General features: G+C 49.3%; 2 protein-coding genes across 65 annotated transcripts in view; both read left to right on the top strand.

Annotated features, from left to right (window-relative positions):
- The first annotated feature begins 3 nt into the window (after positions 1 to 3).
- On the top strand, positions 4 to 16,556 carry NR1H3 (nuclear receptor subfamily 1 group H member 3). 15 transcript variants are annotated; one of them, XM_049714399.1, is made up of 11 exons: positions 4 to 160; positions 8,309 to 8,415; positions 10,683 to 10,762; positions 11,277 to 11,465; positions 11,891 to 12,157; positions 12,421 to 12,629; positions 12,736 to 12,915; positions 13,082 to 13,181; positions 15,646 to 15,759; positions 15,978 to 16,072; positions 16,261 to 16,556. In XM_049714399.1, the coding sequence occupies exons 3-11, from the start codon at positions 10,720 to 10,722 to the stop codon at positions 16,405 to 16,407; spliced, it is 1,344 nt and encodes a 447-aa protein (XP_049570356.1). In that variant the 5' UTR covers positions 4 to 160; positions 8,309 to 8,415; positions 10,683 to 10,719; the 3' UTR covers positions 16,408 to 16,556. The 15 variants fall into 15 exon arrangements, with proteins under 15 accessions (XP_049570356.1, XP_049570361.1, XP_049570362.1 ...); XM_033412395.2 differs by lacking the exon at positions 4 to 160 and adding an exon at positions 5,908 to 6,325; XM_049714405.1 differs by lacking the exons at positions 4 to 160; positions 11,277 to 11,465 and adding an exon at positions 5,906 to 6,325.
- Positions 16,557 to 17,435: 879 nt separating this feature from the next.
- Positions 17,436 to 22,899, top strand: part of MADD (MAP kinase activating death domain) — a 39,352-nt gene continuing 33,888 nt past the window's right edge. For 48 of the 50 annotated variants that reach the window (XM_033412360.2, XM_049714397.1, XM_033412267.2 and 45 more), the window contains exons 1-2: positions 21,201 to 21,360; positions 22,099 to 22,695. In XM_033412360.2, the coding sequence (XP_033268251.2) occupies positions 21,299 to 21,360; positions 22,099 to 22,695 (659 nt within the window). In that variant the 5' untranslated portion in view covers positions 21,201 to 21,298. Of the gene's footprint in view, positions 17,970 to 21,200; positions 21,361 to 22,098; positions 22,696 to 22,899 lie in introns of those variants that run through there. The other 2 variants (XM_049714381.1, XM_049714380.1) reach the window with 2 other exon arrangements.

The following is a 22,899-nucleotide window of genomic DNA, read 5'->3' as shown; positions in this document are numbered from 1 at the left end:
GTGCTCTCGCCGCCATCTTGCTAAAGGGGGGGACAGGGATGGAGGGAGGAGGAATCGGGTAGGGAATTCCTGTAGGAGGTTCGCGATCCCGCCGTGGCGGAGAAGCGTGGGAATGTAGCGCGACCTCGCCCTGCGGAAAGGGCTTGAAGACCTCGTCTTGGTAAAGAGAACACTGAGCGTGGGTTTTGCCTCTGCCCGCGGAGACCCAGTACCAAGGTGGCTCTTGTATTAGGCTGGACCGTGGCCGGCACAGCAAGCGACCCCCTCGGGCCGGGGTGCTGCCGGGCCTGACCTAGAGCGAAAGCGGGTGCAGAATTGGGGCGAGGGGTGGTATAGGGCGCCTTTCTCCACACCCCTTCCTTCGGGTGGAATTTGAGCCTTGGCACTGGCTCTCTTCCCCGGAAGAAGTCTTGTTTTGGGTGTAGGGCACAGCGTGTAAACAGCCCTTTGGACTCCTGTGTCCCTGAGGTTGGTCCCAGTGTAGCCAATGCTCATTTCCTGAGCAAAGCTTCAGGACTCCTCTCACTCCCCCTTCCAGTCCTTTCCCTGTCCTCCCACCCGTCGTCCACTTCCAAGTTTTAGTTAATTAGAATCAAGATGTCATGCCTCTTCTCAAAGGAGTTGGGTTGCACAGGATGTTCAGACTTTGCAAAACCAAAGCAGTGAATCCGTAGGGGCGAAATTTCAGACCAGTGGGGAGATATATAGGGGTAAGGGGAAGGAGCATATACGGTGGGAGTAGGTGGGGTTTCCACAGAATCAGAGAGGCCCTCTTGGCACTGACCATTAGGATACAGGTGCAGCCAGTTGGCTTCAGGGCTTTGTGACTCAGCTTGGGGGGACTCACAGCTCCAGGAGGTCAGATCGTAGGCCCTTGGGATGCTTTGATTTAGATCTGCCCCCTAGTAGCAAACCACCTCAGATCACTGGAGAAATAAAACGTGATCAGAATATATGGAAGAAAGCAGGGTCAGTATCTTGCCCCATGACTCCAGATTGAATTATTTATATATACCTCAGGATCTAAACATTACTTCCAGAATTGTTATGGAGAAGCGAATAGAAATTGAGAGCTGAAGACTAGGTAGTCAAAAAGTTAGCCTTATTTAGTCACAAGCCCCCCCCCTTTTTTTCTGAATTTTATTTACTTTTTATACAGCAGGTTCTTATTAGTTATCTATTTTATCTATATTAGTGTATATGTCAATCCCAGTCTCCCAATTCATCACACCATCACCACCCCCACCCCCACCCCCGCCACTTTCCCCCCTGGTGTCCATACGTTTGTTCTCTACATCTGTATCTCTATTTCTGCCCTGCAAATCAGTTCATCTGTACCATTTTTCTAGGTTCCACATATACGCGTTAATATACGATATTTGTTTTTCTCTTTCTGGCTTACTTCACTCTGTATGACAGTCTCTAGATCCATCCACGTCTCTACAAATGACCCAATTTCGTTCCTTTTTATGGCTGAGTAATATTCCATTGTATATATGTACCACATCTTTATCCATTCATCTGTTGATGGGCATTTAGGTTGCTTCCGTGACCTGGCTATTGTAAATATAGTGCTGCAATGAACATTCGGGTGCATGTGTCTTTTTGAATTATGGTTTTCTCTGGGTATATTCCCAGGAGTGGGATTGCTAGCTCATATGGTAATTCTATTTTTAGTTTTTTAAGGAACCTCCATACTGTCCTCTGTAGTGGCTGTATCAATTTACATTCCCACCAACAGTGCAGGAGGTTCCCTTTTCTCCACTCCCTCTCCAGCATTTGTTGTTTGTAGATTTTCTTTTTTTTTCTTTTTTTTGCAGTACGCGGGCCTCTCACTGTTGTGGCCTCTCCCGTTGCGGAGCGTAGGCTCCGGACACACAGGCTCAGGGGCCATGGCTCACGGGCCCAGCCGCTCCGCGGCATGTGGGATCCTCCCGGACCGGGGCACGAACCCGCGTCCCCTGCATCGGCAAACGGACTCCCAACCACTGCGCCACCAGGGGAGCCCTGTTTGTAGATTTTCTGATGATGCCCATTCTAACTGGTATGAGGTGATACCTCATTGTAGTTTTGATTTGCATTTCTCTAATAATTAGTGATGTTGAGCAGCTTTTCATGTGCTTCTTGGCCATCTGTATGTCTTCTTTGGAGAAATGTCTGTTTAGGTCTTCTGCCCATTTTTTGATTGGGTTGTTTGTTTTTCTAATATTGAGCTGCATAAACTGTTCATATATTTTGGAGATTAATCCTTTGTCCGTTGATTCGTTTGCAAATATTTCCCGTTCCGAGGGTTGTCTTTTTGTCTTGATTGTAGTTTCCGTTGCTTTGCAAAAGCTTTTAAGTTTCATTGGGTCCCATTTGTTTATTTTTGTTTTTATTTCCATTTCTCTAGGAGGTGGATCAAAAAAGATCTTGCTGTGATTTATGTCAAAGAGTGTTCTTCCTATGTTTTCCTCTAAGAATTTTATAGTGTCCAGTCTTACATTTAGGTCTCTAATCCATTTTGAGTTTATTTTTGTGTATGGTATTAGGGAGTGTTCTAATTTCATTCTTTTACATGTAGCTGTCCAGCTTTCCCAGCACCACCTACTGAAGAGACTGTCTTTTCTCCATTGTATAGCCTTGCCTCCTTTGTCATAGATAAGTTGACTATAGGTGCGTGGGTTTATCTCTGGGCTTTCCTTTTCCATTGATCTGTATTTCTGTTTTTGTGCCAGTATCATATTGTCTTGATTACTGTAGCTTTATAGTATAGTCTGAAGTCAGGGAGTCTGATTCCTCCAGCTCCGTTTTTTCCCCTCAAGACTGCTTTGGCTATTTGGGGTTTTTTGTGTCTCCATACAAATTTTAAGATTTTTTGTTCTAGTTCTGTAAAAAATGCCATTGGTAAATTGATAGGGATTGCATTGAATCTGTAGATTGCTTTGAGTAGTATAGTCATTTGCACAATATTGATTCTTCCAATTCAAGGACATGGTATATCTTTCCATCTCTTGCTGTCATCTTTGATTTCTTTCATCAGTGTCTTATAGTTTTCTGAGTACAGGTCTTTTACCTCCTTAGGTAGGTTTATTCCTAGGTATTTTATTCTTTTTGTTGCAGTGGTGAATGGGATTGTTTCCTTAATTTCTCTTTCTGATCTTTCGTTGTTAGTGTATAGGAATGCAAGAGATTTCTGTGCATTAATTTTGTATCTTGCAACTTTACCAAATTCATTGATTAGCTCTAGTTTTCTGGTGGCATCTTTAGGATTCTCTATGTATAGTATCATGTCATCTGCCAACAGTGACAGTTTTACTTCTTCTTTTCCAATTTGTATCCCTTTTATTTCTTTTTCTTCTCTGATTGCCATGGCTAGGACTTCCAAAACTATGTTGAATAATAGTGGTGAGAGTGGACATCCTTGTCTTGTTCCTGATCTTAGAGGAAATGCTTTCAGTTTTTCACCATTGAGAATGATGTTTGCTGTGGGTTTGTTGTATATGGCCTTTATTATGTTGAGGTAGCCTCCCTCTATTCCCACTTTCTGGAGAGTTTTTATCGTAAATGGATGTTGAATTCTGTCAAAAGCTTTTTCTGCATGAGATGATCATATGGTTTTTACTCTTTAATTTGTTAATATGTGTTTCCTTATTAATTGTCTGCTTGGAAGATCTGTCCATTGGTGTAAGTGAGGTGTTAAAATCCCCAACTATTATGGTGTTACTGTCGATTTTCTCTTTTATAGCTGTTAGCAGTTGCCTTACATACTGAGGTGCTCCTATGTTGGGTGTGTATATATTTATAATTGTTATATCTTCTTCTTGGATTGATCCCTTGATCATTATGAGTGTCCTTCCTTGTCTCTTGTAACATTCTTTATTTTAAAGTCTATTTTATCTGATAAAAGTATTGCTACTCCAGCTTTCTTTTGATTTCCATTTGCATGGAATATCTTTTTCCATCCTCTCACTTTCAGTCTATATGTGTCCTTAGGTCTGAAGTGGGTCTCTTGTAGACAGCATATATATGGGTCTTGTTTTTGTATGCATTCAGCAAGCCTGTGTCTTTTGGTTGGAGCATTTAATCCATTCACATTTAAGGTAATTATTGATATGTATGTTCCTATTACCATATTCTTAATTGTTTTGGGTTTGTTTTTGTAGGTCCTTTTCTTTTCTTGTGTTTCCCACTTACAGAAGTTCCTTTAGCATTTGTTGTAGAGCTGGTTTGGTGGTACTGAATTCTCTTAGCTTTTGTTTGTCTGTAAAGCTTTTGATTTCTCCTTTGAATCTGATTGAGATCCTTGCAGGGTAGGGTAATCTTGGTTGTAGGTTCTTCCCTTTCATCACTTTAAATATTTCGTGCCATTCCCTTCTGGCTTGTAGAGTTTCTGCTGAGAAATCAGGTGTTAACCTTATGGGAGTTCCCTTGTATGTTATTTTGTTGTTTTTCCTTTGTTGCTTTCAATAATTTTTCTTTGTCTTTAATTTTTGTCAGTTTGATTACTGTGTGTCTCGGCATGTTCCTCCTTGGGTTTATCGTGCCTGGGACTCTCTGTGCTTCCTGGACTTGGGTGGCTATTTCCTTTCCCATGTTAGGGAAGTTTTCGACTATAATCTCTTCAAATATTTTCTCAAGTCCTTTCTCTCTTCTTCTTCTGGGACCCCTATAATGCGAATGTTGTTGCATTTAATGTTGTCCCAGAGGTCTCTTAGGCTGTCTTTATTTCTTTTAATTCTTTTTTCTTTATTCTGTTCCGTGGCAGTGAATTCCACCATTCTGTCTTCCAGGTCACTTATCTGTTCTCTGCCTCAGTTATTTTGCTATTGATTCCTTCTAGTGTAGTTTTCATTTCAGTTACTGTACTGTTCATCTCTGTTTATTTGTTCTTTAATCTTCTAGGTCTTTGTTAGACATTTCTTGCATCTTCGCGATCTTTGCCTCCATTCTTTTTCCGAGCTCCTGGATCATCTTCACTATCATTATTCTGAATTCTTTTCCTGGAAGGTTGCCTTTCTCCACTTCATTTAGTTGTTTTTCTGGGGTTTTATCTTGTTCCTTCACCTGGTACAAAGTCCTCTGCCTTTTCATTTTGTCTGTCTTTCTGTGAATGTGCTTTTCCTTCCACGAGCTGCAGAATTGTACTTCTTCTTTGTTACAGGCCCCTTTATGAATCATGAAAATTTAGTCCCCTCTCCTCCAGAAAAATGTCCACACACACAAATGGAATTTTGCATACAATCCCAAGAGGTTCATGAAGACCATTATGAGGCTTCATAAATCAGAATCTCTGAATCCTTGATCTAACCTAGTCCCCTTAATTCACAGATAAGAAAACAAACCCAGAGAGAGGAAGTGACTTGTCCAAGGTCACGCAGTTTAGGAGAATGGATTAAAACTCAAGTTTTCTGATTTCCAGTCAAATAGCCCTTAAAATGGTTTATTTCTCACAGGCTACTCAAGCTGCACTGCTTAACTGTATTCAGTGGCCCTCAGATACTTTCAATGAAGAGATTTCTAGCAAAGGAAACCTTTTCACATTGGTGGGGTTGGATGGGACATGGCTAATTGGCAAAATTCTACATATTAGTGGGACTTTTTGAGTCTTTTGTTTTAATATGCCCCTTACTCTCCTTGCAAACTAGCCAGAGCATTGTGATTTCAGAATGTAAATCCCGAGCTTATTAAATTTTGGCAAGTAGAACAAAAATCCCTTAAATTCATCTTTTGCTTTTCTTCCCACTTGTTCAAGTATTTCTATATTCGTTGTGCCTGCAAGCATCCGATGTAGGAAGGATTGATGGAGAAGATATTATTTCACTTTTTTTTTTTTTTTTTTGCGGTACGCGGGCCTCTCACTGTTGTGGCCTCTCCTGTTGCGGAGCACAGGTTCCGGACGCGCAGGCTCAGCGGCCATGGCTCACAGGCCCCGCCGCTCCGCGGCATGTGGGATCCTCCCGGACCGGGGCACGAACCTGTGTCCCCTGCATCGGCAGGCGGACTCTCAACAACTGCACCACCAGGGAAGCCCCTATTTCACTTTTTATGGTGAGAAATAAACCCAGGAAGGGTAAGGATTACACCACAAGTACATGGTAGAGCCAAGAGCTGAGCCCTGGTTTCTTGACCCCCAGCTTCTGCATGTTTTCTGCCAGATGATTCTGTGGTCCCCACACCTTGGTTTCTCACTACAGATGCAAAAAGAATAGATGTGTAGATGGATAGTTAGATAGATGGATACATGGGCGTACCTCAGACCAAATAAATCAGAATCTCTGAAAATGAGGCCAGGTTTGGGAACTACTGCGGCACCCTGTGTTGGCAGAAGCAAACCTAAATCCAGGTGAGTGGACTGTTTTTCCTATCTGGGGGGGCAGTTTTGTGTAATGCAGTGAGGTGGGCATTTTTTTTTGAGTTTTGAGCTTTTGAGTCAGCTATACATGTATTCAAATTTGATATTTGACCCCTTGCTAGTATTCTCTTCTAGGATTATATATGAGGAGAAATAAAATAATACATGTAAAGATAAATGTATGTAGTAGGGCTTAATAAATGTTACTTTTCTTCTTTCTGCTGTCTATATCATCTCTGAACTCATAGACCTGGGAAGCAGGAATTCCTGGGTTCTTCTGTCTCCTGTGATTGGGAGGCTGGGGAGGAGTCACTTGAGCAGCATGCAAGATGACCCCCACACTTTGCAGCCTTCCAGAATGGTGATAGAGGCAGCAAGAAGCCGTTGCTCCAGTCCATCCCTGCAAACTGTACCTTGTGGCCTGCCTCATGGGAGTGCCATCCAGTTGTGCATAAAACTGTGGGCTGGTGAATGCTCCTATCTTTGCTTCAAGATTCCCTTTGCTGCAAGGAGGAGCCTCTGGAGGTTCTGGGGGTCAGAAGTGTGACCTGGAAGACCCTAAAAGGAGTTCCCAGGCATGTTGCCTCTTCTAGGGGCCAAGAAAACATAGGAAAGGCCCCATGGGGCTGGAAGGCTTTGCACCTAACACCTCCAGTGGGCTGGTGGGACTGCACAGTGGCGGCTGGGGGTGGGGGGTGTCTGGCAAAATGAGACATGTGATTCCCACTGCAGATCACCTGACTACTTGCCCTGGTTTGGGGAAGAAGTCCCAGTCATTAATCTCTAGAACCTTCGTGGAGATACCACCAACAGGTTTTGGTCTTCACCCCTTTTGCTCTCCCTTCCCATCTTCATGCCGGGGAGGCTCCTGAACCCCCGTAACCTGAAGGGGTAACTCTGGCAGTAATGCTTCCTCCTCCCTTACTTGAGATTAGGCTGAGGCTGAATCCCTTGTGTGGGGGAGATGGCGCCCTAACCTGCTTGTTCAGCAACTGGCTCTAGCCTGGGTCAGAGGGCTCCCGATGCGGCTTGTGTGTACTGCTGGGTCCTGTCATGTGGGGAGACCAGGGTGTCGGGAGAGGGAGCTGAGGATCAGGAGTGAATGGGTCTTCTCCCAACTCCCAGAAGATAGATATCAGCCCCCAGACCAATGTTCCATCCCACGTTCCTTGAACCAAGCGTTTCAGTGACATCGCTGACTCTGCCTCTGTGCTGGAGCTTCTGGGGATGCGGAAAGGTGGAGGAGGACGCTGGAACGATGATGTGGGTGCTAAGACAGGACAGTTCTAGTTTCCCAGGGGATACGGTCCCTGGTTTTTACTTTCCCAGGACAGCTGGGGCCTTGTAAAAATCAGGGAGGGAACATAAGCAAGAGAAATGGAGAGCCTTGTGCTCATGACTCAGAGAGGCCCGGACCAGGGTGGGGGCCTTGTGAGGGGATGACCTTGTGATGAGAGGGAACAAGAGCAAAAGCTGGAGGCAGAACTTTGAGATGGGGGTGTCAGAGGGGCTTTTCTGAAATGTGAAAATGAATACATGGATGGATTTTGCAACACCATCCAGCCTGCTGTCTTCTCAAGTTTTGCTCCCTAACCTCTGCCTGTTCCTCCTGCCCCACCCTGTGCTTCCTCCCATCTTTCACCGAGCTCCTTTCTATTTCTGTTTTCCCTGTCCTTCTCCCGTCCTGTTCCCCCACACCCCATGTCCACTCTTTCCCTACTCACTCTCTTCTCCTCTTCCCTGGTGTCCTGTTCATCTCTGTCTCAGTACCTCTGGCCGCTTGCCCTGGCCCCCTGGCCTTCTGTGCTTTCATGTGGAGCCCATGGGAACTGAAGTTCACAGCAAAACAGGAAGAGCCTGTGAGCAGGAAACTGGGAGTGGGGTAGGGGGGGAACAACCAGCAGTAACCTCAGCTCCTTGCCTCCCACATCTGGACTGAAGCATCCCCAGGGCCCCTTGCCTCTCCCACTGCAGCCCACCAGCCCCAGCTTCGTCCATCTCGCTTCACTGGTCCAGCAGAGCTGAGAGGCAACAAGATGTATCCTGGACTCTAACACAGGAGAAAGAAAGAGGACAGGGACGTGAGTGAGGACATCTGGATTCTGATCCCAGCTTGGCCACTGACTGTGTGTGGTCTTGGAAAAGACTCTCCCATGAGCTCAGTGTTATTGTACCCTCCCTCCCTCCTGGGGCTGCTCTAAGGACCAGAAGAGATAGTGAGGGGTTTGTAGATGGAAATAAGCACACGAAGGTTAACAGTGTACAGATTCAAGGTGATGGGAAGACCCATAGCTGAAAGGATTGGGAGTTTAATTACTGCTTCCATTTCTAGTACTCTTACTGTGTGCTCTGATACATTGTTTAATTCTCACAACCTTATGTGGCAAAAACCATTATTATTATACCAGTTTTAAAGATAGAGAAACAGAGGTTCAGAGACATTAAGTAACTTGCTTAATCAAGATCACACAGCAAATAAGAGGCAGAGGCAAGGCCTGGATTTGAACCCAAAATTTGAGCTCAGAGCCCAAGCACTAAAGCAATGATGAAATTGAGTAGAGCCAACAAGTATGGGATAGAAGAGGATGATACTATTTTTCTTGTTTACTTATTCATTCAACAAACAGAACCACAGTACCTACTCTGTTTCTACTTTATGGCAGGCCCTGTTTCAGGGGAGGTAAAATCAGTAAAACAAGGTGTCTACCTTCAGGGATGGACCTCATGTTCTGGCGAGAAGGCACGGCTACAGTCTCAGTAGATGCTGGACAGAGCCTGCCCTCACTTCTGACGGAACCCTTCCCCAGATGAGGGTACCTGCATACCCTCTCAGATCCATCCTGGACTGGCACCCAGATCTACCGTCTTCCGTCCCAGACCATCCATTGCTGTAGCGACTTCTTTCCATCACCCACACACCTCCCCCTCCGGCCTCCTCCCTTCTCTGGCCTCCGCAGGGCATCCACGTTCAGAGACTCCCTGGAAGGCCCAGCACCTGCCTGTCTCCACCCCTGTAGTTCTATCAGCTTGGTAGAGGCCTGGGGCTAGTGGGGAGAGCTTCTTGGCCCCTTTCCAGAGGTACAGGAGGAGGAGGGAGGCCGGGAAAGCAAGCTTGGGCTCGGTGTCGCAATTCCGGGCCGGGCCGGGACCTTTGCTCCGCGAGGTGTCTGTGGAAGGGAGGAAACGACTCTGGAGGCTGCCGGGAGTGGGGTGGGGGCGCCTGGGAGCTGCCTGTAAGAGCAGCTCAGAGCCGCCAGGGTGAGGAGAGGAAGGGGAGAGCCGGGCAGATCTGCAGGAAAATGCGGCCTTCGGGCTTGGGGGTAGGGGCCGGAGGTGGCGCCGGGCCGAGGGGGTGGCAGGCCGGCAGGGGGCGGAGTCAGCACGGTGGGGAAGCAGCCCGTGGGCGGGGGCGAGGAGGCCAGGGCTTCGGTCGGTCGGCTCCCGGCTCCCGGACCCTCTCTTGCTCCGCTCCGGCTCCCCGGCCGCTGAGGCCTGTGGACCAGGGACTGCACCATCCTCCTCTCCCAGCAAGGGGGCTCCAGAGACTGCCCCAGCCAGAGCCTGGCGGCCTGGGCACTCGGTGGGTCTGCTCTTCAGCGCTGGCCTGGGGCTCTGCCTGTGTGTCTGGGGCGCGGGTGGGGGCGGGGGCGGCGGGGTGTCCTGTGCGTTTAGAAAGGGGTCTCTGGGGAGAAGTGAAAAGGATGATGGTGACGGAAGCTCGGACAGCGACAGCATTCTGTTTATGTCCCATGATAACTTCTGAGGAGGTCAGGGGCAGGAGGCCCTGGATGTGAATTGGGGTGACTTCTGGAGGCAAGAGTTTTGTCTTGGGACCCTGGAAGGTGGCAGGAGTGAGGTTGTCTAACCAGCAGTGTGTTTCACTGGGTGGAGGGAGCCTCGATCACATGTCCTGGTTCTGCCCAACTTTGGCGGTCCCCAGTGCTAGAGTGAGGGGGAAGGGGCTCTGACAGAAGCAGGGCAGTGGTGCCCAAACATTCCCTGATGGCCTGGAGGGTGTCCTGGGGAGAAAAGGTGGCATGGTAGCCAGGAAATCAGCCTTCGATGTCAGAGAGACCAGAGTCGGAGTCTTGGCTCTACCACTGCCTAACTGTGTGCCCATAGGCTATTTTCTTAATGTCTTTGAACCCCAGTTTCCTCATCTGTAAACTGGGCTTGAGAATAGCCCTGACCTCGTAGGGATATTGTGAGGAAGGCATGGACAGCCTTAGCACAGCTGACACATATATGGCAAGTAAATGTTAGCTGATATGTGAGTACAGACAAAAAGCAGGATCAGGAGGGGAGGGAACCCAGTTTGGGAAGAGTGTAACCTGGACCATTCCTGCAGGACAGTCCCTTGGTAATGTCCAGGGCTTCAGGAAGAGATGTCTTTGTGGCTGGAGGCCCCTGTGCCTGATGTTTCTCCTGGTAAGCTGCTTCACTCCAGCCCTCTCCCCTGAGCCCAGGCCCCAACTCCTCTCCTCCCACGGGAATCAGCCTCCTTCACTGCCTACCTTCTGCCCTTCCGTGGAGAGCAGTCCAGAGCTACTCTTGGTGTTGCTTGCCCCCTTCTGCCCACACTGTCTCTGCCCTGGTCCTGGTGCCTGGCCCTTGCAGATACTCGTCCGTCCTTCTCAATCCGGGCTTGCTGCTGGGGAGGCTTGGCATGTCCAATGCTTATCCAGCTTGGCCTTCAAGAGTTCTGTCTGATCTCTGAGATGGATGCACTTCAGCCCCGAAAGGGGACAAAGGTTAACATCCTTATTTAAGGTATTGAGGTGCGGGGGACTACAAGTGATTAGCCCTAGAGCCCACACAAATCGCAGGGTCCCAAAGCCGGAGCCGACGTTTTACTGCCCTCTATGGGTGGAGATAAGTTTGCAGTTTCCCAGGAGAATGCTGGGGACCTGAGACGCCCTTGTGCCTCTCTTTCGGGGTTCAGACTGTGCAGTGGAGCTGTGGGAGCCAGATGCACGAGATGCAAGCAGCCAGCCTCTGGGAAGCAGCAGCTGTACCCTCAGGGAGGAATCTAGCACACCCCAATCCGCTGGGAGCACTTCACGGGTGGGGCTGGAGGCAACAGAGCCCACAGCCCTGCTCCCCGGGGTGGAGGCCCCTCCAGAGTCCACAGGTGAGGAGCTGCTGGATTTGGAGGAGGTAAGGGCTCCCTGGATCCGAGAGGGGTAACTTCAGGGCTCTTTACCTTATAAGATCATGGTTAAGTCCAAAGGCTTTGGAGTCAACTAGACCTAAGTGATCCGAGTGTAACTTTTGTTTCTTAGGCCTTTCTGAGCCTCAGTTTCCTTATTTGTAAAATGGAAATAACAAGAGTACCTATCTCTTATGGTTGTAAGGATCAGTGCGTATAAAGGGCTCAGACAGTACCTAGGACATAAATAGCACTTTGCATACGAGAGCTACTTTCTTAGAATAGAGAGACTGGATAGACTTTGTACAGTGAAGTAAATGAAGGTCACTGAGTGCTCAGGGCAGTGGCCAGCTGGGCACCTAGCCTTTTCCCTGAAGAAGAACACTAAGGCTCTTTCCTGTACCCAGAGCTTCGTCCACAAAAGCGGAAAAAGGGGCCAGCCCCCAAAATGCTGGGGAATGAGCTGTGCAGTGTGTGTGGGGACAAGGCTTCCGGCTTCCACTACAACGTGCTGAGCTGCGAGGGCTGCAAGGGATTCTTCCGCCGCAGTGTCATCAAAGGGGCGCGCTACGTCTGCCACAGTGGGGGCCACTGCCCCATGGACACCTACATGCGTCGCAAGTGCCAGGAGTGCCGCCTTCGCAAATGCCGCCAGGCCGGCATGCGGGAGGAGTGTGAGTGTCTGGGGACTGAAGCTGGGGGAGGGGTGTGGTTAGGCCGATGGGGAAGAGGGCATGTCTGGGTGCCAGGGTCTGGGGGCAGAAAGGCAGCTGAGCCTATGGGCCTTGCTACACGGTCCCTAAGTGTGGATTAAAATCTCTTCCTTGTCTTTACCTAACACTCTCTGCTTTTCTGGAGGCTCAAACTATGCCTCTGCCCCATCCCCACTTCCTGTCTCCTCCTCTTCTCCCCTCCTCACATCTGGCTCTGTTCTCAGGTGTTCTGTCAGAAGAACAGATCCGTCTGAAGAAACTGAAGCGGCAAGAGGAGGAACAGGCTCAGGCCACATCCGTGCCCCCGAGGGCTTCCTCTCCGCCCCAAGTCCTGCCCCAGCTCAGCCCGGAGCAGCTGGGCATGATTGAGAAGCTGGTGGCTGCCCAGCAGCAGTGTAACAGACGTTCCTTCTCGGACCGGCTTCGAGTCACGGTACCTGAGGGGCCTGGGGAGAGGTCGCTGTGCCCAGAGCACCAGCTGGCTTCTTGATGCCTGACTCAGAGTGGTTTGTTTCTTTCCTCCTTGCCTTTCGGGGTAGCCTTGGCCCATGGCACCAGATCCCCAGAGTCGGGAGGCCCGTCAGCAACGCTTTGCCCACTTCACGGAGCTGGCCATTGTCTCTGTGCAGGAGATCGTTGATTTTGCCAAACAGCTGCCGGGCTTCCTGCAGCTCAGCCGGGAGGACCAGATCGCCCTCCTGAAGACCTCTGCAATTGAGGTGGCTGGCAAGGCCGAGGGTGAAGGGAGGACCAGAGCGGGATGTCTGTGGGAGGGGGCCCCCGCCAGACAGCTGGGAAGCCACATGCACTGGGAAGTAGGGATGAGGGGCTCGACCTTCCCTTGAAGGGGCCCTGGGCCGAGACCAGCCCAATATTTGTGTGCAGGTGATGCTTCTGGAGACATCTCGGAGGTATAACCCTGGAAGTGAGAGTATTACCTTCCTCAAGGATTTCAGTTATAACCGGGAAGACTTTGCCAAAGCAGGTGAGAACTGAGATCACAAAGGGACTGGGTTGGATGAACAGATGCATTTTGTCGTGGGGCCCATAGTGACTACAGAGCTACAGGCCCAGGGTTTGAGTGGCTACAAAGGGAAGGATCCACTTGTTTTTCCAAGACAGAAAGTTGGAATGCTGATAGGTCTCCCTTAACTGCCCCAGATAGATTCCTGTCCTCTGTTGCATTAGGCCAGTGGTTCTCAAACTGTGTTTCCAGGAACCTGAGGGGGGGTTTCCATGGAAGTGTCACCTTAGAGGAAAAATGTCCTTCACCCTAACTTTAGCCAAACCAGAAACTCCATTTAAATCTGCGTTATATATTGTGCTTCTGAATAATATTTTGCTTGAAGAAAAGACTTTACAGCTAGGAAAAGAAACTTGAAAACCTCACCAAGCCTTTTAGTAGTCAAAATTGAAAAATCTTTCTCAGACGTGCTCTTTAAGGATCATGCGGACTGATTTCCTCCTCTTCAGCTGTGCTTTCCGAGTAGCCATGGAATTGGCATTAAAACATGGCAGATGTGCCCAGATGAGGCAGTTTTAGGATAAGAGTGAACACTTCTATCCCCATCTTGGAGTATTTTGGAGTACTTTCTCCAAGAATTAGTTCACAATGCTGTTCTCTAGCTGACATTTGCTTGCAGGCTAAGCAGTTTTGGTTTCCTCATATTCAATGGTTGCTTTGTGTTGTGGGAGGAGGGCTGGGAAAGGATGGAAGGTGGAAGATGTTTCGGAGGGACAGGACTGAGGCTGAACAAGAGACTTGGTGGTTTAACACCTGAGTGAGTGGGTCTGTGAAATGTGGCTGATGCTGACTCCACCCTCGGGTTTGGAGAATACTGGTTTCCAGTGCAGAGCTCACAGAGGTTTCCGGTGACCCAGGCCAGCTCTTGTCCCATCACAGGCCACCCAGTGAGCTTTCTAGGTAGGCCTCCCTTCACTATAGGGTACGGCAGGGCTGTGTTGACACCTCTTGCCTTCTGTAGTGCCCCGTGTGCTGCCTGAATTTATAGGCGCCTGATAGGAGTGATGTAATGACTTTTTCCAGCTTTAAAAGCCCAGTCCTGCCCCCTTTCTCTACCCAATCACCTTTTCCCCAGATGGTTATTACCCCAGTCCTTCTTAACCACGGCCTTCTCCTTCATAACATCCTCCTTTCTGAACTCTTCCCTGTTCTCATGTCTGCGTGTTCCTTCAGCACTTGCGGACTTGTGCTGTCTGAATCTGTGTCTATTTATAGATTCATTTATATAAGCAGTTTTTATGTCATCATGTTTGTTTTTCATTTCTCACTTTTTCAGTGCGGGGAGAAGAGACAGGGCTGCTCTTTGGTCAGTTCTCCCTCCTCCTTTACTTCCACTACCATATGCTGCTCGCGTGGGTGACTAACGATGTGAACCGATCACACTGGGGGCGTCCACTCAGCGAGCAGTAGCCGACCCTCGCAGGGGGCGTAACTCTAGAACTTGCTCGTCCTCTCTGTATGAAGGGGCTGTTCAGCACAATTCAAGGCTGGACACCTCACCAAGAAATGCTTTCTAAATGGGGCTTGTCCATTAAATGGATCAACACACACTTGATAAACATCGGGGTGAAAGCACAGGAAGTGACTAATCAAGAAGCCTGGAATGGAAGTTAGCAGATGGTTGCTAAAAGACATCTGAGAAAACTAGGGGATGCCATGGGCTGGGGAGACTTTGACAGTGTGTTTGGGAGAAGTGTTCTTTAGATGTCACCACTTCAGGTCATGGTTTGTTGAACTTCGGTCTCCTCAGTAAGAAGGCTGGTTCTATTTTTAAAATTTATTATTTATTTAACAAACACTTACATGGAGTTACCATATGTGCCACTCGTTATTCTAAGGACCCATTATGAGGTAGGTGCTATTATTATCTCCATTCTAGAGATGGGAAAACCAAGGCCCAGAGAGCTTAAATAACTTGCTCAAGGTCACACAGCCTAGTAAATGGTAGGGCTAGGACTCAAACCCAGGGAGTCTGACGCCAGAGTCCACACCCTCAACCACATTGCTTTGTTTCCCCTGTGATGTGAAACAAGAAATGTATTGCTAGTATTCAAATAAGTAAGGCCAATTGCCAGTGAAGCAGTCTTTTTATAAACAAACATAAGGGTTGCTTCTATTTCTAGTAATGTGGGGCCCTCAAGCATTCTAAGAAGAATTCTAACAGAATTATTGTCATTTAATTCAGCACGTTCTGTATGCTGGGTGCAGTGCAAAGTGGTCTGTATGCTTTATCATTTAACCATCACAACAGTTTTATAAGCTCAGATATGATTCCCGCCTCACAGATGAGGCTTAGAGAGGTTAAGAAACTTACCCAAGGTTATACAGCAGAGCCCTGGAGGCTTCTTACTGAGTTCCTGGTAGTCTCCTCAGTTGAGCAGTGCTGCCCATGCCACACAACCCAGCCTCTCTTCTTCCTCCCCAGGGCTGCAGGTGGAGTTCATCAACCCCATCTTTGAGTTCTCCAGAGCCATGAATGAGCTGCAACTAAATGATGCTGAGTTTGCCTTGCTCATTGCCATCAGCATCTTCTCTGCAGGTGTGGAGGAGGGGCAAGAGGGAAAACGAGCAAGAGACTCACACCAAAGAGGGCTGCAGGCCCCATAGGGCAAGAATCGTGGGGGTGGAGGCCCTTGTTGTGTTACTTTGGGATGGGAGAGGTTGGGTAGGGCATGTCCCTATTTTTTGGTTGTGATTTGGGGTATGGAAATAAGACCCTGGCCAGACCTGCTACTCAACTCTGTTGGTGACCTATAGACCGGCCCAACGTGCAGGACCAGCTCCAGGTAGAGAGGCTGCAACACACATATGTGGAGGCCCTGCATGCCTACGTCTCCATCCACCACCCCCATGTGAGTCTCCCCACTGTGCCCTCTTTCTCCTCTCCACAGGCTCATCCCCTGACACAACTACTTTCCCTTCAAGAATCCCTCCCTGACTACATCGTGCACAGACAATTCTCTACCTCTCCCACAAACCCCCCACCCTTGCTCCCCTTCCCTGGGGAGAGACAAAGGCTGTACTTGTCCTTCTTTCCCAGGACCGACTCATGTTCCCACGGATGCTAATGAAACTGGTGAACCTCCGGACACTGAGCAGTGTCCATTCAGAGCAAGTATTTGCGCTGCGCCTGCAGGATAAAAAGCTTCCCCCGCTGCTCTCTGAGATCTGGGATGTGCACGAGTGACCGATCTTCCGCTGTATCTTCTGTTTTCTGAGCTGGATGGCTGAGGCTGGTGGCTGCCTCCTAGAGGTGGAACCGACTGAGAAGGACAAACATTCCTGAGGGCTGGGCAAAGGAGATCCTCAAGTGGCATTAAAGGAGAGTCAAAGGGTTGGGAGTTTTGTGGCTGCTGGGTAGTAGGGATCCTGGTAAAACGGTGCTCCATGTGAAGACTGTACTAACCGGGCCCAATGGATGAACCTGGGGGCCACTTTGCACAAGGTTCTCCAGGGCCCTGCCCATCCTGCCTCTACCACTTCCTGTTTTCTCCATAGGGCCCCAAGATAAATTCTCCACTGTCACCCTGCGGCTTGGCCATAAATGCCTCCGGGCTGCCTCACCGATAGGCCTGGCACTGTTTGTACAGGAAGGCCAAAACGAATTCAGAATGAGAGAAACCAATTTCTGGAATGGGGGTGGGGCCCGACAACACAGGAGGGAAGCTTGTGTCCTTGCGGGTCCGTTTCCAGACTCAGAGGAGGGAGACAAGTCACAAGTGACAGCCTTGGCAGTGAGTGGGGACCTCCTTTCACCAGCCCCATTGCGATGTAAGGGTCAATGAAGTGCTGAGGCTGGGACGCGCCCTTGCCCCCCTTCAGTGATCCCGGTGGGATCGTGTTGCCTTTCTGTGAGGAAGAGGGTGTTGGATTTTCGGAACTAACGCCTCAGTCGTGCACCTGTGTTCGTGCGCGCGGGTATAATGCCTTGGTTTCTCCATTGATATTTAAGAAGGTACAACAATCCTTCCTCTTGGCCCGCAGGCCCTGTGGGACAGCGAGAAAAGTTCCCTGAGGCCAGGGGTAGGCTGCTGTGTCCGGGGTTTAGCCTCGCGGAAGGGCTGGACTCCCTCTCCCAGCGCGCACCGCGGCACCGCTCACGGCCACTGCCTTGGAGCGCACGGGGTGGAGGAGATGCCGCGGCCGCGCCTTCCGGCCTCAAGTCCCCCCGCCGCCCCTGAATTGGTAGGCTCCACCGCCGCGGCCGCAGGCTTTCCTGCCCACGCGGCTGGGCACTTCCAAAGCGCGAGCGGGGGAGGTAGATGAGGTGAGGGGAACGGTGAGAAAGTCCTAGGGCAGCTTATCTTGAGACGTCGATTCCAGATTCATCCGCAGTTCATCGAAATGGGCTCTGTTTCCGTGTCGAATTAAAATGTTTGCGCGCAACCCAAACAAAAAGTATTCCTTTGGGTCCTCCCCTTGTCACGTAGAGGCGCTGGGCTGGCCCAGCGCTCCCCATCGCGTTCCCACTCCCACAAGTATAGGTGTGTGCGTAGCCATCTCTCTCCCGAGGTCCGGCTCCACCCTGCAGCGCTCGGCTTGGTGCAGCCCTGTCCCCCCGGGGGTGGATGGTCCGGCCTCTGGCCCCTCAGCCTCCCCCTCCTTCACCGAGTCGGAGTGGTACACGGCTCACGGTGCAGACGCGGAACTGGCGTGCGCTCGGAGCGGCGCCCGCGCCGAGGAGCGACTGACGCTCGGCTGCCGGGGGACGTCTGGCCGAACCCGGCCCGGTCCCCCGAGGCTCGGGAGGTAGGAGGATCCGGGCCGCTGGGGGCCCCGGAAGGGTGTTTGGGACGAGGCTCCCCGGGAGAAACGGACTCTGGGAGGAAACAGGGGCTCTAGGGCGAAGGGGCCTCTAAGGAGGCCCTAAAGGAGTGTGAGGGGGCGTAGGTCTCGAGAGGGACAGCAGGGGTCCGTAAGGAAGAGGGTGGGGCTAGAGGTGGGGGCGTCCGGGCCGCCGAGGGGGTTCGGGCTCCGAGCCTAGGCGCAGCTCGCGGCTGCAGGGCGAGATTCCTGCGGGGCTGGCGGGCGGTCTTGGTTCCGGGGCGGGGGCGGGGGAGAACTGTCCAGCAGGTGAGGGGGCGGCCAGAGCTGTCCAGCTCGGGGCCCGAGCCGTGCTAGCCACATGGCTCGTGTGTGTGCGTGTGTATGTGCGTGAGAGTATTTGTGTGCGCGCACCCGCGCGCCTTATTTTTGGTTAGGGTTTGAAAAGCACGTTTGGTTCTTTAAAAAAAAAAAATTTTTTTTTTAATTTGGTGTTTCAAAATTGGCTTGTTGGAGAGTGGAGACACCGTTCAGTTTTTCCTGCAACTGCTTCCCTCCCCATCCTCGTGCACCTCTAAATTAGTCCTCCTGTTCCTGCCCTCCCCTCTTCCCCAACCCTGCCTATTGCCTGCCTCTTTACTCTCATTCTTCCCCACGCTGGACCCGTCTGTGCTGATGCGCTTGCAAGGTCACTGCCTGGGGAGGCGGTGGAGGGGAGAGAGCCTCCTGTTGTGCTCACGTCAGCAAAGATGTCATATCGCTCTCTGGTTCCTGTGGTTTTACTATGACATCCTGCCCAAAATGAGGGGCGAATCCAAAGGGTTGGTTAATGTGGCCATTTGTAAGCTGAAAAGACATAGATAATTTAAAGGTCTGTGGATGGAGTGGATGGTAGTTGTGTAGAACTTCAGCAGATAGGTATGCATTTTGAGCTTGATGCCTTTGGAATATAGGGGCTAGGAACGAGGAGCTATACGTTAGTAAGTGCAGCTGAGGCAAGAGGCAGAGTGGGTGGATGTGAAGACAGAGTGAGTTATAGGTAATGTGAGAGAATTTAGAGTCTTCGTGAGGAGGGGAGAGGGGAGAGAATGGGAAGAAAAGCCTTGGTTATCTCTGCAATCTGAAAAACCAAAGGCAGTGGCTGTTGATGAGATATAAGTTGAGACTAAAAATCCATCCTATCACTAGTGGCTAGAATAGTCACAAGATCTCTGGGTCCTTGTGGCTTTGGAGGGAGGTGAGCACTGTAGTGCATGATAATGATTTCAGTTTTATCAGGTGATTCTCAGTGGAGAGGGGGCTGGGATCCCACCAAGGATAGAGGCCTGATGCCTAATATATTAGAAGATGCTTCAGGTGTGATCTTTGAGATTTTTATTTGGAAAGGGCTCCTGGTTTTCAACATAAACATAGATTTTAAGGCTTAGCCTTGAGCTCTGGTCCTGTAAATTCTGTTTTATTTTAAGATACTTTGGCTCTCACTAGGCATTTTCCATATAATTCTTTAGAGAATGAATTATGCTTTTACCCATCTCCCATTTCATTTCTGTGTTTCCCTCCCCTTCTCATTCTGCTTGGGAGGAGCTGAACTCTGCTCTCTAACAGTTCATACTGCAATGCCTCACGTTCTGCAGTATGCTTATGAGTCCTTAGCAGTGGAGAGTCCCAAAGGGCTTTTGGGGTGGTAGTGTTGCCTAGAAATGAGTATTTTGCAAGCCTGGGAACTTCATTTTCGTTGTGTAGAAAGGAGATATCTCTATCAAAATCCAGAATTAAGACAAAGTGCAAACTAAAGGCACATGGGGGAGAAGATAACCTAACAATTAATAAGTGCTATCAGTGGAAGAGGTGTCTCTAGATTCAAGGAGAATGAACTATTATGGGCATTGGCCAGCTCTGGCGTAGCAGCTGATAGCACTGTGCGGTCCCCAAGCAGGGGAGGGGCGGTGACTCTGCTATAAATAGTGCTGGAGCCAGAGTTGCTATGGAGACAAAACTGAATCCTATTACCTGCAGGTCCTCTATTGGGAGCAAGAGAAAGGAGGGAGAAGTATTTTGAGGATTTGAGAGGTGTTGTAAATAGTTTTTTTTTTTTTAATAAGTAGGAGAGAAAAAAGATAGAGCTTCTCATCTACATCAAACAGAGCCTTAAGCATACAGGGAGTGTGTACGTTGTATGTATGGGAGTGCACACAGCAGCAAAGAAGAGAGTGAGGGTGTGTGTAGTGTAATGGGATTCTCTCTGTGTGTACAGTGAACAGGGTCTTAGTGTGGAGCACAGAGGGGGAATACTGGAAGCACTGAAAGTAACCTTGTCATGAGTGAAACATTTTATTTAGAGGAGTGTATGGAGACCCAACAGGAAATAAATTACAGTTAAGACACGTAAGGTTTTTCTAATTTTTGGACTATGGCTTAGAAATTCCTCTGAGCACCTCTCCCTGTCTTTGCAGGAATACTGTTATTTCTGCATCTAATTCTTCATCTCTGTAAGATAAAGAAGGACAAGGCCTCATCTGTGTATATTGTATTACTAATTCGAATCCTGGGACCAGAATATAAGTGGAAGACTGTGATTCAGCACCAAGGGCAGAGCTAGTAGCAGTAGCCACTGGGCCCCTTTCTTGCTTGAAGAGGGGAGAAAAATGGTTTAGATGAAGCAATTGGGGCATAGATATTCTTCATTTGAGAACGCATGGGGTAGAGTAGCCAGCTGTTGTTACTGTCTGAGTGCAATTAACTGTATAGACTATGTGGTAGTTTCACATCAAGCTGAATGCAGAATGTTGGAACAGAGAATAATTAGGTTTCCACCTAGAGCTAGGAGTGCAGATTAGTTCTGATTAGAGTCTGGTTTGATTCTGATCCACCCTGGAGCAGTCCTGAAAGTGACTTAATTTTTGTTATCATAATAACTGAGTCCAGATTAGACTAGGCCTGTTTTTCAGAAACAGAAACAGCCCCAGGGGTGAGGCTGGAAATGAGCTGGTTTGTAGGGACGGAGAGGTGAGCCATTATTTATCCTACTTCTTGACATTTGACTCTGTGAGCTCATAAGCCTGGACAGAGCTCTAGGCTAGGAAAAGTGTCATGTTCTCCTATCTTTAGTACTAAAATGGAAGATCTTCTGACCTATGTCCCTGGCTGGGATGATGCTGAGAGGGATGAGTCCCTTAGGCACAGCAATGGATCTTATCAGTACTTTTTTCCTATTAGACTTGGATTTTCAGATAATATCAGGATTCCTCCTGGGAACATTGATTCCATGCTTGGTGCCTTGAAGTTTCTCTGAGATGAACTGATGAATCGGAACCATGGTGCAAAAGAAGAAGTCCTGTCCTCGGTTACTTGACTACCTAGTGATCGTAGGGGCCAGGTAACCAAGAAGTGACCGATTTTTGTCTTGTCATCTGGGATAGCCACAAAATCTGTGATGATTTCCCTTCCCCATTTCCACGTTGCTTTGCATATCTCATTCTTCCCCCCCCCCACCCCCCCCCACCGCACCATGTAGCACATGGGATCTTAGTTCCCTGACCAGGGATTGAACCCTTGCCCCCTGCATTGGAAGCACAGAGTCTTAACCTGTGGGAAGGTTAAGGGAAGCCCTGCATATCTCATTCTTCTTCTATTATTTCACCCTGATGGGAACCTTGCTGCCAGTAAGGGAAACAAAACAGGTAGATTGAGAGTGTTGGCCTGGAGGAGCAGAGACAGAGCAAAACAATGCTCTTAACTAGCGTTTTTGTGATTTTGAGCAAATATACTCTATACACTACAGTTTCCTTATTTCGTACAAAGGAAAAGTACATTGTGCTCCTTCTCTCTCTACATATGCTGTTTTGGGAATTCATTAGCTAATACACCTTGAAAGATGCTAGTCATCTCAAAGTGTTAGTGATAATTTTATTGTCGCCATTTTCCTTTTAGTTCAGGGTGGGCATCTTCATGGCAGCACAGACCTCATTTAGCCTACAGCTAAATGTGGCATGTTTTCCAAGGTCCGGCAGCTAGGTTTCTTTATCCAAAAGAGCATTTATTTCTTGACTGTGGTTAAAATTTGAAAGAGCGTTCTGTCCCTTCAGGCTGCTGAATTTGTCTTTCTGTTCTCCAGGCACCCGAGCAGTGATAGCGTGGCCCAGACTCCAGAACTGCTACGGCGATACCCGTTAGAGGATCACGCCGAGTTTCCCCTGCCCCCGGATGTCGTGTTCTTCTGCCAGCCAGAGGGCTGCCTGAGTGTGCGACAACGGCGCATGAGCCTGCGCGAGGACACCTCTTTTGTCTTCACTCTCACCGACAAGGACACCGGAGTCACGCGTTATGGCATCTGTGTTAACTTCTACCGCTCCTTCCAAAAGCGCGTGCCTAAGGAAAAGGGGGAGGCCGGGGCAGGGTCCCGTGGGAAGGAAGGACCCCACGCCACCTACATCTCAGAAGAGGTTGGCACCGAGAGCTCGGAGAGTGGCCCGTCCCTGCAGCCTCCCAGTGCCGACTCTACCCCGGATGTGAACCAGTCTCCTCGGGGCAAACACCGGGCCAAGGCGGAGAGCCGTTCCCGCAACAGCACTCTGACGTCCCTGTGTGTGCTCAGCCATTACCCCTTCTTCTCCACCTTCCGGGAGTGTCTGTACACCCTCAAACGTCTGGTGGACTGCTGTAGTGAGCGACTGCTGGGCAAGAAACTGGGCATCCCTCGAGGCATACAAAGGTACGGTTCTCTGCTGATGCTCAGAAGAGAGGGGCAGCATCTAGAGTTGAGGTGTCATTGGCTTGTGAGGGGCGTAGGAATTTTCCTCTAAAGCCTGAGGTCCTTCAGACCTCCTTAAGCACTTTGTGTTAGTCCGTGCTAAGCAAAAGACTACTGCAGAGTTAGACTTCCTTCCATGATCGTGTTTGGAGTGATGCTGAGGAA

This window comes from Orcinus orca, chromosome 8, assembly GCF_937001465.1.
Source record: "Orcinus orca chromosome 8, mOrcOrc1.1, whole genome shotgun sequence".
NCBI lineage: Eukaryota > Metazoa > Chordata > Mammalia > Artiodactyla > Delphinidae > Orcinus > Orcinus orca.
Note: the sequence above shows the minus strand (reverse complement) of the source record. Positions and strands in the feature narration are given on the sequence as shown.

Bases quoted from the DNA above. Each gene is read 5' to 3' on its own strand.
- NR1H3 (XM_049714399.1), top strand. From the start codon at position 10,720: ATGTCTTTGTGGCTGGAGGCCCCTGTGCCTGATGTTTCTCCTG. The intron at 10,763-11,276 runs GTAAGCTGCTTC...TTCGGGGTTCAG, and splicing joins TGTGCCTGATGTTTCTCCTG to ACTGTGCAGTGGAGCTGTGG. The intron at 16,073-16,260 runs GTGAGTCTCCCC...CTTCTTTCCCAG, and splicing joins TCTCCATCCACCACCCCCAT to GACCGACTCATGTTCCCACG.